A 13,215-nucleotide genomic window follows, 5' to 3' on the forward strand; every position below is an offset into this window, starting at 1 on the left:
TCTTCCATTTTATGGTAAAAATCCATTCTTTTACATTTAGTGATATAAGGATACATGCCTAGATTTCATATGTCATTATGTAACATTTTCTATATTAACCCACATGAAATCTAAAATCTTCTTTCATTAGTTCATTCTCAATGAAATTTAGGCCAGAATAACTACAGAGAGCAAACACAATTACTAAAGTCCAGATTTTATAGTAAGCTCTTAATTTTTAAGACGAGTTAGAACTAAATGTATTTGCTCAACATTTTGGTGCTTGAAATTGGTTCTTTTAAAAAGTTTAACCTTTTGAAATCTTAGAATTTTCAAAACATTGTTTCTGAAAGCTATATACCAAGAGAGCAAAATGGCAGAGTAGGCAGCTCCGAATAAACCTCAGAGGACCATACTGACACACATTACAATCAAACCATTCAAATAGAGTCCTGAAAACAGCAAGAGAAAAGTGAATTCATCATGTAAAAGGAATCCTCAATAAGGTCAACATTGGATTTCTCATCAGAAACCAGGGAAGACATTATTGAAAAAAGTGAAAGGATAATCTATACTAATGGGAGAAAATATTTGCAAAATCATGTATCTGGTAAAGGCTTAATATCTAGAATATAAAAGAACTTTTAAAACTCAACCAAAGGACAGACCATCCAATTTAAAAATGATCCAAGAACTTAGAAGGCATTTTCAAAAATGAGATAGCACTTTATACCTACTAGGATGGCTACAATATTTATTAAAAAAAAAAAAAAGTTGGCTAGGATGTGGAGAAACTGAAACCAATGGCATATTGCTGACGGAAATGTAAATCGTACAACCACTGTGGAGAAGTCTGACAGTCCCTGAAAAAGTTAAACATAGAATTTCTATAAGATCCAGCAATTCCACTCCTAGGTTTACATCCAAAAGAACTGAAAAGAGGGGCTGTTTAAACAGATACTTATTAGCCTATGTTCACTGCAGTATTACAACAGCCAAAAGGTAGAAACAACCCAAGTGTCCCTCAACACATGGCTAGATAAACAAAATGTGGTATATACATAATAATAATGGAATATTATTCGGCCATAAAAATGAAGTACTGATACATGCTACAAACACAAATGAACCTTGAAAACCAAGAGAAATAAGCTAGTCACAAAAGCACAAATATTGGATGATTCCACTTACGTGATCTATTTAGAACTTACAATATCAAGTAGACTAGAGGGTACCAGGGTTTGGAGGAAAGGAGAATAGGAAGTTGTTACTGCTTAAGGTGTACAGTTTCTGTTTAGGTGATGGAAAAATTTTGGAAATAGTGGTGATAGCTGCCCAACATTGTGAATGTAATTAATGACACAGAATTGTACACTTACACATTGTTAAAATGGCATATCTTATACTATATATATTTACCACAGTTTTTTAAAAAGCTATACCAAAAATGGAAAAAACCAAATTAAAAAATAAATGGTAAACACATCAGTAATCTTTTGGAAAAGCAAATTTACCCAGTGTTACAGATCAAGAACGTATAACACACATCTAACACTCATGAGACCTACATACCTGTTTCAAAGCTGAGAGTTTAGGGGCATGCTGAATATCATGAAGAGAAGAATTCTGAACTGCCAGTTTTTCAGTAGTACTCTTGAACTCTGGATGTTGAGGTGTTAAGACTAATGCTGGATGGTTGCACAGTTTACGTAAGTACTGTAATGCCTTCAAGGGGGAAAAGAAGTATATACAAGTCCATACATGCCACAAATGTCCATGTCTCAGTATCTTTTCTTATCCTACTCCATCCACAGAATGCCATTTTTCCTCTTCTTGCTACTACTCATTCTTCAAGAACCAGTTCAAATATCTCATCTGGGATGCCTTCATCTGTGCTTCTTGTGCAGTATATGAGAGTATTTATAGCTTGTATAAACTGTACAGTTTATGTCTCCATCACTAGACAATGAGCTTCTCATGGCATTAAGACCTCTTTCCCATTCAAAGTGCCTGATAATGCTTACAGATGCTTCTGGAATAAGGCAACATTTCCTAAAGATTTCCTAAGGTTTTTTCAAACTTCAGTGGGTATAAAAATTGCTCAAGGACCTTATAAATCTGCAAATCTCTCCCCTACACAGTATTCTAATTCAGCAAGTCAGGGAGAGGGGAAGGTGGAACAAGGTAGTTATTTCAAGTGGTTGTGTTTAAGAATCAGAACCCTATACGGTCCTTCTTTAATTAAGCTACATTCTTTCTCTTGCCTTTTACTTGGCTTATGATTTGGGTCTTGAGATTTGTATTAGAAAGCTCCACTGACAAGGCTCAAGAGACTCCGGGACACTATGATAGAAACTGTGGTAGAGGGGCACCTGGGTGGCACAGCGGTTAAGCGTCTGCCTTCGGCTCAGGGCGTGATCCCAGTGTTACGGGATCGAGCCCCACGTCGGGCTCCTCTGCTATAAGCCTGCTTCTTCCTCTCCCACTCCCCCTGCTTGTGTTCCCTCTCTCACTGGCTGTCTCTATCTCTGTCGAATAAATAAATAAAATCTTTAAAAAAAAAAAAAAAACTGTGGTAGAGTGGGGTGCCTGGGTGGTGCAGGTTAAGCGTCTGCCTTCAGCTCAGGGCGTGATCCCAGCGTTCTGGGATTGAGCCCCACATCAGGCTCCTCTGCTAGGAGCCTGCTTCTTCCTCTCCCACTCCCCCTGCTTGTGTTCCCTCTCTCGCTGGCTGTCTCTGTCAAATAAATAAAATCTTAAAAAAAAAATATGTGGTAGAGGTATGAGCCTTCACAACTACCTTTCCCCTCCTCTTCTATCTTTAAAAATGTTACAGTATTTAATTTACTGGTGAAAAAGGGGTTTGGGAAGATTTTCTATGGTGGAATATTTCAAAAGGGACAGAAAGACCAAGTTGACACGTTCTCTTTTTCATTTGCTATTCCCTTGAGCACATGAGGCATACATGTCTCAAGACGTCTGTACTGTTGGTATCCTTACCTGGAATCACTCCCCCCCCCCCACATATCTGCATGCCTCAATCCTCCAGATCTCTGCTCATATGTCGTCATCTCAACGAAGCCATTCCTGATCCTGTGGCTTTTATGAAAAACAACTCCTATACTGTGTAACCCCATACTCTGCTTTATTTTCTCTTATATAATACATATTTTACTTTTTTACTTTTTCAATGTTACAAAGGAAGCAGTTTGTTTTTTCCACTGCTTTAATTAAACCCTGACCTTACAGAAATTACTGCCTTATAGCAGGCATTCCAATATTTTTTTAATGTAAAAGCAAAAGATTCTCTAAAACTCTTCATGTAATATACAAAAATATACTGCATTTTGTATAATTTTAATATTAATTATAAATATGAAAATATATTACTTTTATTTTCAACAATGTATATGCGATATTGAAAAAATTTAAATAAACCCATACACTTCAGTATTCCATGTAAAAATTGCTGCACTGAAGAACATGATTCTTCAAGAATTAAAAAGAAGACTATAATCTATACCTGGAATACATGGCCTGTAGCTTTAAGCTTTGGTTTTTCAGTTTCTTCAGAAAGTGCAGCTGAAGAAACTGTTTCATCAACATCACACTTGGCGCGAGACTTAGCAAAATCCTCATAGAGCTGAACCTGTAAAATTGCCCCCCCCAAAGCAGTAAGTATATTTTCAATTATTCAAAGCATAGCTAGCAAATGCCAATAAGAGCAGTAATTTAAACCAACCCTCATTAAAGAAAGTATGATACCTATGCTTTCCTTCTGATCACAAATTATCCACTGCATCTTGGTAAATTCCTTTAAAATTACATTTAGAACAAGTATAACACATTAAGCTTGGCTGCTAAAATATTAAAAACTAGTCAAACAGTCCTAGGCTCAATTTTTCTACTCTGTTGAGGAAGATAAATACATTACCAATAAAAGAGAACCTGAACTTTTACAAGTGAGAAAATCTTCTCTAAGTGAAGTTATGTGGTACCCTATAAGTACATTCCAAAGACCAACTTTTAAAAGAATACTATTGCTGGGGTGCCTGGCTGGCTCAGTTAGTTGAGCATGTGACTCTTGATCTCAGGACTATGAGTTCGAGCCTCAGGTAGGGTGCAGAGATTACTTCTGAAATAAAACTAAAAAAAAAAGGTAAAAAGAATACTATTGCTACCTAAAAGGAGAACTCATGAACGTTGAAGCATTTCCTTGGGGTCTGGGTTCCTGCCTTGTACATGCTAAAACACTATGAAAGGGAAGAAAATCTAGAGTGCTAAAAAACAGAAGTCAGTATAAAAACCCATAAATGCAAAATAAAGCCAAATGTCACTTCCCTCCCAGCTTCTCTCCTCCAGGCTACTTAAATGTGTTTTATACCACCATCATACCATGGATTTTTTTTTTAAAGTAATCTCTGTACTCAACGTGGGGTTCAAACTCACAACCCCGCGATCAAGAGTTGCATGCTCTACCGAATGAGCCAGCCAGGTGCCCCTACCATGGATTTTTTTCATATGGCACCTCTTCTCTATTGTACTTCAAAAAGTCTTCATCTCATTGTTCCTAAAATATTCCTTTCCAGAAATCCTAATCCAGTTTTTACAAATGAGGAATGGAGACCCAGAGAGATGAGGTAGATAATATAAAGGATCACAGAGACCTCAGCATCTAGATTAGTGTCCTGCTAAGCTCTAAACTCAAGTTGTACAGATAAGAGAAGAAAGAGTAAGTTTCTGGGTGTGTCTGTGTATCTTTTACTCATTTTACCATACTAAATCAACTCATAATACTGAAATGGATGGATTCAAACTAACCTAGAACCTAAAGTTAAAACAGAAAATTCTGATTTTGGCCATGTCTTACTAAGACAAGGGATAGTTTCCCCTCACAAAATACTACACAGGGAAAGGCATACAGTAAGTTCCTTTGGAAAAAAATAAATAAAATAAATTCCTTTGATAATGGTCTCTGTACAAAATCAGAACTGTACAAAAGCCTTAAAAAATACTGGCAATACAACGGTACTTTTAAAGGGATGCAGTCCCACTTCCCAGGTTTGAAACTCAGCCCTGATATTTATTAGCTGTGTAACCTTGAGCAAGTTACTTAAATTTTCTGAGCTTCCCTTTCCTTATTTGCAAAAATGGGGATTGACAATACCTATAATGTCATTGTGAAGATACGACATTACAGGCAGATTTTTGCCCTTATAAACACTGGCTCATTTTTTAATCAGTTTAACCTTGCAATTTTTTGGATTAATTCAACATGTAAGAAAGCAACTATGATACTGGTTTTTATTTTAATGCCATAACCAAAAATGCATATATTCAAATGTATATCCACATGTCCAAATGGGTTCATGCAGATCCTATCTCTACCTGTTTGGAACAGAATATTCCTAAAGTCTATGAAAGTAGAAGCTAGATTTCAGTGATAAAGCCGAAGTCTAATCCCCTTTATTCAATAGTTGTATGGCTTTTTCAAAGCATTCTAATAAACATACCACCAACAACCACAATCACCAGATTTCTAACCTGAAGAGGACTAAGAGTACAGTAGTAGTCTTGAATAATTTTGGGTGGAAGATCCTGCAAAACATCTTCTTTCATTCTTCTCAAAAGAAAAGGCAGGACTTGGCGGTGCAGTGCATCCATTGCAAGAACACCTGTTAACAGTAAAAGAAAATGGCTTCAAAAAAGTTAGGAATAAGTTATAGTCACTTGCATGGTATAGAATTATATATTTTTCATACCTGCTTCTTGTTCTCGACTAGAGCTTCGAGCATCCCTACTTGCTAATATAGGTTTACCATATCGAGCAGCAAACTGGCGTTCAGTCCCCAAAAATCCTGGCATGAGGAAATCGAATAATGACCACAGCTCCAAAACGTTATTCTGAATATAAGAAAGGAACATCAGTTATCTTTTGTACTGGGATTATTTCCTTACACTTGAAAAATGGATATTAATGAAAGTCCATTATGATGACATACATCAGGGGTAATCAACCACATATATATATATGTGTATGTGTATGTATATATATATACACACACACACACACACACACACACACACATATTTTACATATATTGTGTAAGTCTGTATTTTAATGTGTAAAATTCACATCAGTATCCTTGGAGAAAATATTCTATCCTATTGGGTGGAATTTTCAAGTCTCTTCTACCAGAATAAGCCTTGGTCCATAGTGTTTAAATCCTACTGGTAGCATCTATCAAGTAATAAACAGAGGAGCAGAAAGATGAGTATGTTTCTGAATCTTGTATCTTCGACACTAAAATTAACAGCAAGATTTAAAGAACTTGGCCAACATCACTATTTCTTAAGGAAAACCTAGAAGAGTTTCGTTATAGGTCAAGTCTATCCATTATTCAAGGGTCATGACGAACAGGCATAGGTTCTTTCCAATTCTATGGCCGAAGTTTCATTTTAAAAAAAGGAAGAAAGAAAAAAAAAAGAAATCAGCACTTTTTCATTTTAGATGCATTCCCAGTATGTGTGGATCCTAAGGTACCATCCCACCCCCTTATCTCGTTCCAGAAACCCTCTTCATCCTGCTGAGGCTCTGGTTCACCATGGTAGGCTGCCCTCCCATATGGACACTTCTAATCCCACTTAGGCTCTGCCTCCTAACTCTGGGCTACCATGGGTCTTCAGTGCAGAAACCCTCATAGCTTCAGAGCTAAAATGTTCAGGTGGGGAAGGAAGAAAGAAAGAGGGCCTTTAAGCAAACAAAAAAACCAAACTTGTTATGAAAGTAATATTGTGAACAAAAAGCGTTCACTTAATGAACAAAACCCTAACACAATAATCACTCCATCACCAAAAATAAATTTAAAAGAAAAGTAACAAAGATGTAAATAAAGAACTGTCAATGTTTTTTAGAATCAGAGGGAGTCTTAGATGTCACTTGGTGTTCACCCTTCTACTCTCTGGAGAATGATGAAGGGTATCTTCCCATTAGAGTTGGCTATCCAAGCTAGGTGTGAACATTTGCAACCAATTCCTCCAGAAGATAAAAGAATCTCTCAGAAGTATCAGATTTCTATAAAGTTACCCATGTCTGTCGTCTTCCAAAACAAGCTTCTATAATCTCTTCCAATTCCCTCCTAACCCCAGGTATCCATACCTCTACTATATGATGATTCCCTCTGAATCAGCTCTAGCTTTTCAATGTTAAATCAGATTGTAGTGTAAATCCACAGAAGGAGAATGGCCAGTGTGGAATGAAGTCTGATTAGTCTCCCATACTTTGGACACAAGACTTCTATTTACATAGCCTAAAATCACATTTTATTATTTTAATCCCAGTATAGTTAACATACATACAGTGTTATATTAGTTTCAGGTGTACAATAGAGTGATTCAACAATTCCATACATCACCCAGTGCTCTTCACATTGCTTTTTTTTTTTTTTAAGATTTATTTATTTTAGGGGCGCCTGGGTGGCTCAGTCAGTTAAGCGTCTGCCTTCAGCTCAGGTCATAATCTTGGGGTCCTGGGATCGAGCCCAACATTGGGCTCCCAGCTCAGTGGGGTGTCTGCTTCTCCCTCTTCCTCTGCCCCTCCCCCTGCTTGTGCTCTCTCTCAAATAAATAAAATCTTAAAAAAAGAGATTTATTTATTTGAGAGAGAGAGAGAGAGAGAGAGAGAGAGCACAAGCATGGTGGGGAGGGGCAGAGGGAGAGAGAATCTCAAGTGGGCTCCACCCTGAGCGCGGGCTCAATTTCATGACCCTGAGATCATGACCCGAGCTGAAACCAGGAATCGGTCACTTACCCAACTGCACCACCCAGGTATCCCTTCATATTGCTTTTAAAACCCAGTTTGCTCAGGTACTGTTACATACCAAATGAACAATTATAAAACACAATTACTGGAAATTATCATTCCTATAGACAAAAAAAAAAAAGAAAGAAAGAAAGAAAGAAAGAAAGAAAGAAAGAAAGAAAGAAAGAAAGAAAAGTAAAGAAAAATACTTCTTTACCAAATGTCCAGCCTTCCTTCCACATGGCAAATAAATAGAGAGAGAACAGTAAATAATTACCTGGATTGGTGTTCCGGAAAGAATAATCCTATAATTAGCAGTCAGTTGTTTTACTGCTTTTGACAATTTTGTTTTTCCATTTTTGATGACATGGCCTTCATCAAGAATACAGTAGTTAAATTTAATATTCCTAAGGGAGAATAAGCAAAAAAATTTAGCATCTTTTAGTATATGGCAAGAACTATCTGAAGAGTCTTTCAGGCAGGAAAATACTAACTAACTCTCCTTCAAATCTGACACTAAGTTTTTCTAAAGAAAAAAATTTTAATTCTTACCTAAAGAAATCTATGTCATTTCTCACAACATCATATGAAGCCACTATCAGATTGTGCCTTTTTACTTGATGCTGTAACCTGTATTTAAAAAGAAATAAGATTAGGAAGCAAGGAACCTGCAAAGTTTGTAATATAATTTCAAAGGGGATGAGACTGCTACCATCTTACAAGGTGTTTTCAATGTGCCTACTAAGTCCAACATTCCTTTCTGCTTACTCTACATCCATGACCCTGCCACTTGAAGACCATTCTTCTTTTGACTTGGCCTTGTTAGCCTAATTCAGTCTGACTAGAAAAGAGATGCGCACCTGATTCACACTGTGGTGGGGGGACACTTTAACTTTATTTGCTAACACCTCTTCCTTAAAGGCCCTATTCCTTCTAAACTTCATGTTGTCCTGGGGGTGAGGGGAAGTCACATGTGCCCTAATCACCGAACAGATGCACTGAATCAGGGTGAGCTATTCACGATATTTTATCCCCAGACCACAAAGACTAGTTTGGGAGCATGACCCAAACAAGGCCAGTCAGTCATTTCTAGTATTGATATAATCATGATGGGAGAGGGAAGATCTCTATTTACTACAGCTGCCAAGTTAGGAGAATGTGGGTCTAAGACTGTCTGTGGTCTTTTTTTTTTTTTAATTTTAATTTTATTTTTATTTATTATTTATAATAATAATAATAATATTTTTTATTATGTTAGTCACCATACAGTACATCCCTGGTTTTTTATGTAAAGTTCCATGATTCATTAGTTGCATATAACACCCAGTGCACCATGCAATACATGCCCTCCTTACTACCCATCACCAGCCTATCCCATTCCCCCACCCCCCTCCCCTCTGAGGCCCTCAGTTTGTTTCCCAGAGTCCATAATCTCTCATGCTTCATTCCCCCTTCTGATTACCCCCCCTTTCTTTATCCCTTTCTTCTCCTACCGATCTTCCTACTTCTTATGTTCCATAAATGAGTGAAACCATATGATAATTGTCTTTCTCTGCTTGACTTATTTCACTTAGCATTATCTCCATATATAATCATGATGGGAGAGGGAAGATCTCTATTTACAACAGCTGCCAAGTTAGGAGAATGTGGAGCTAAGAGTGTCTATGGTCATCTTTTTTTTTTTTTTTTTAATTTTTAAAGTATACTCCCATGGAGCCCAACACGGGGCTTGAACTCACAACCTGAAGATCAAGACCTGAGCTGAGATCAAGAGTCAGATGCTCAACCTACTGAGCCACCCAGGTGCCCCTATCTATGGTCATCTTATCCACCAACTGCCCAGACCAATAAAACAAGCTATATATGGGGAGGAAGAGCAAATGAGAGCAATCTAGATGTACCTGAAGCAAGAATTCACCCTTGAAATTCTCAATTTAGTGAATTAATGAGTTTCCTGTTTGCTTCAGCTAGTTTGAGTTTCTGTACTTTTAAATGAATAAATTCTGACAGACACTACAGTAAAGTCTTTTAAAAATGCAAGCTGTTGACTTGCCTGTGTTCAAATCCTCACTCTGCCCATTTAATTAGCTTTATGACCTCAGACCCAGGCCCCATGTCTTAGATTTTTATTTGCAAACTGGGAACAAAAATAATAACCATACCTCATATGGTGATTGTGCAAATACATAATACACAATTTTACATAAATGTGAAACTACTAAGAATAATGCCTGGCTAATAAATGCTCAACATATGTTAGCTATTACAGATACAGAGGAGCAGCAAATCTATGAACTAATCAGCAACCTATGACTCTCCATGCTTTAAAAGATGACCTGAAACCAATGAAATTCTGCTCTTCAAAATTTGTATTTAGGAACATAAAGGATGTACTAGTGAAAGAGAGAAAGAGTAAAGCTAATAGAACTCTAGCAATGCTATGGTATCAGGGCAGCCAGAGGAGCTACTGTGAAGCAAAAGCATTTCGGAGATGAGGGAGCTCTAAGAGATAGATATGCTATGATCACAAGGCTCCCAAGAAGGGCACAGAGAATGGCTTGATTCCTAGGTCAGATACTTAGAAAACCCAACTGACTGTTAACAATGGCTGAAGTCCTTAAACTTTGATGAGTCTTACTGATTATATCTTTATAATGTATATTCATCTTTCTTATTAAATAAGTTAAAGTTTCTGACAACCAAAAAAAACTAGAATTCATTTTTAATAAATTTTATCCTAAAGTTCTTAAAACAAAAGATTAAACATTTTTTGTTGTATAGTTCTTACCTTATTCTTTCAGTAGGAGGTCCAGTATAGTGCAATGGATTGAGATATTCTTTGGAGCAAAATTTACCTACTTCATCCACCCAGTGACCTGTTAATGTTGGCGGACAAACAACCAAGGAAGGAAGTGGCATACATTCTGCCAATTTTGATCTTGCATATTCTTGGGCCCTTTACAACAATAAAACACAATGAATTAATAGCTCGTTTGCATTTTATAGCATCTGAAAACTCTTTTTAAAAAATAATAGTTTAAATTACCTATGACAATGATCTCCTGCTAGAATGCAGATGGACTGTAAAGTTTTTCCTAAACCCATGTCATCACACAGAATTCCATGAAGCTTATACTTATTAAGAAATGCCAACCAGTTCACACCATCCTGAAAGGTTGGGAGAAAGAGGAAAATTATAAATGTGAACAGATCATAAAAAATTTTTTCTTGTAAAACATGTATGCACAGACCAAAAATCTTTATTTTTATAGACAAAAGAGAAACAAATGGGTACAAGACACTCAACACAAGCTTTCATTAAGTCAATTTTAAAAACTCTTCAAGGTACATTCAAAGGAATAATCACTATTTATAAGATAAGCATAAAACTTTACCTGCTGATATTTTCTGAGTTCAGCATTGATTGGTACGGGTATTTTGTAATTTTCTAATTTTTTCCCATCTAATAATTGCTCCAAAAAGTGTCGCTCCTTGGCTTTCAATTGGATTAGTTCTTCTGACATATTTGGAGGGTCTGGAATGCCTGCCTGAAGCGATTTTTTTAAAGGGTATTAAAACTATTTACCACAGTTAATTTTTTCATACTCAGATTATGAATAATTTCAAATCTTATCAAAATGCAAATATGGAGAATAATTCAAAAACTGTAATAAATTAAAATAAGTAATAGTAATAAGTAATATATTTTTAAAAGATTTTGAGAGGAAGAATGCGTGAGTGAGCACACCAGCAGGGAGGCAGGAGCAGAGGAAGTATGCTCCAATAATAAATAATTTTAGAGACTGGACAATAGAGTTTAAATTTGACAGGTATTAAAAGTGCTATGGGGGGGGGGCACCTGGGTGGCTCAGTCATTAAGCATCTGCCTGTGGCTCAGGGCGTGATCCCAGCGTTCTGGGATCGAGCCCCGCATCAGGCTCCTCTGCTAGGAGCCTGCTTCTTCCTCTCCCACTCCCCCTGCTTGTGTTCTTCCTCTCTCACTGGCTGTCTCTCTCTAATAAATAAATAAGATCTTTAAAAAAATAAAAATAAAAGTACTAAAGGACTACTAAATAAACACATTTGAGGTATTTTAAAGAACACTGTTGCAACTTTTTTCCCTACACCAGGCATTACTTGATAAAGAGGCAGACACAAGCCGTAAACTATTTTAAATACAATGCCGTTATTGACGCTTCTCAATTTTAGTGTTATGATGCCCCAGGGTACTGATTCTCAAAATGTACTCTGCAGACCCCTCAGAATCCCTAAGACTTTTTCAAAGATCACTGAGGTCAAAACTATTTCATATTGGGGCGCCTGGGTGGCACAGCGGTTGAGCGTCTGCCTTCAGCTCAGGGCGTGATCCTGGCGTTGTGGGATCGAGCCCCACATCAGGCTCCTCCGCTATGAGCCTGCTTCTTCCTCTCCCACTCCCCCTGCTTGTGTTCCCTCTCTCGCTGGCTGTCTCTATCTCTGTCGAATAAATAAAAAATCTTTAAAAAAAAAAAAACTATTTCATATTAAATAAAGGAAAGACACTGCTTTTTTCACTGTGTTGACATTTACACTGATGCTGCAAAGATAATGATGGGCAAAACTGCTTATGTCTCAGAAAGAACTGAGGCAACAGCATTAAATGTACCAGTAGTCACTGTGTTACAGCCATGCACCAGCATTTTTTTAAGCCAGTTTCACCTAAGAATGCCCTTAAAGCAGTAAAAATGATTTTATTAGACTTCAACCCTTGAATGCACATCTTTTTAACATTCTGTGCAACAAAATGTGAAATTCACATAAAGCACTTTTCCTGCTTATCAAAATACAATATGCTAAGGAAAACCACTTGTGAGACTGTTTAAATTGTGATCTGAATGAGCCATTTTTCATAGAACAACATTTTACTTGGATGGACGGACAAACTATAGTTATTTTGACTTGGCGACATGGCCAACATTTTCTCAAAATAAATCTGTCACTTCAAGGAAAACAACTGACATAACTTGTTGTCAGTCGTAAAATTCAATCTTCCAAAAGAAATAGCATTGTGAGCTTGAACATAACTATAAGCTTCCCAATACTTGAAAAGAATTTCTGTTGGTGATACTATGAATCTGATTTTTTGCTTTTTTTTTTTTTTTTAAAGATTTTATTTATTTATGTGACAGAGAGACAGCCAGCAAGAGAGGGAACACAGCAGGGGAGTGGGAGAGGAAGAAGCAGACTCCTAGCTGAGGAGCCCGATGTGGGACTCGATCCCGGAACGCCAGGATCATGCCCTGAGCCGAAGGCAGAAGCTTAATGACTGTGCTACCCAGGTGCCCCCTGATTTTTTGCTATTTTATGACACAATACACCATAAAAGATTTAGATTACCCAGTGAACCAATATTTTCCAAATGACCAAGACTTATGTTAAAAAACATGTGTGGATAA

General features: G+C 37.0%; 1 protein-coding gene across 1 annotated transcript in view; it reads right to left on the reverse strand.

Annotated features, from left to right (window-relative positions):
• Window positions 1–13,215, reverse strand: part of BTAF1 (B-TFIID TATA-box binding protein associated factor 1) — a 116,347-nt gene that overhangs the window by 9,707 nt on the left and 93,425 nt on the right. Inside the window, exons 26-34 of the mRNA XM_045810056.2 lie at window positions 11,176–11,328; window positions 10,827–10,948; window positions 10,569–10,736; window positions 8,333–8,410; window positions 8,058–8,187; window positions 5,742–5,883; window positions 5,524–5,654; window positions 3,503–3,628; window positions 1,552–1,704 (exon numbers count right to left, since the gene is read on the reverse strand). Of these exons, the coding sequence (XP_045666012.1) occupies window positions 1,552–1,704; window positions 3,503–3,628; window positions 5,524–5,654; window positions 5,742–5,883; window positions 8,058–8,187; window positions 8,333–8,410; window positions 10,569–10,736; window positions 10,827–10,948; window positions 11,176–11,328 (1,203 nt within the window). The remainder of the gene's footprint in view (window positions 1–1,551; window positions 1,705–3,502; window positions 3,629–5,523; window positions 5,655–5,741; window positions 5,884–8,057; window positions 8,188–8,332; window positions 8,411–10,568; window positions 10,737–10,826; window positions 10,949–11,175; window positions 11,329–13,215) is intronic.

Source organism: Ursus americanus, chromosome 6 (genome assembly GCF_024610735.1).
Source record: "Ursus americanus isolate L20-20 chromosome 6, mUrsAme1.1.p, whole genome shotgun sequence".
In the NCBI taxonomy this organism is placed as follows: Eukaryota; Metazoa; Chordata; class Mammalia; order Carnivora; family Ursidae; genus Ursus; species Ursus americanus.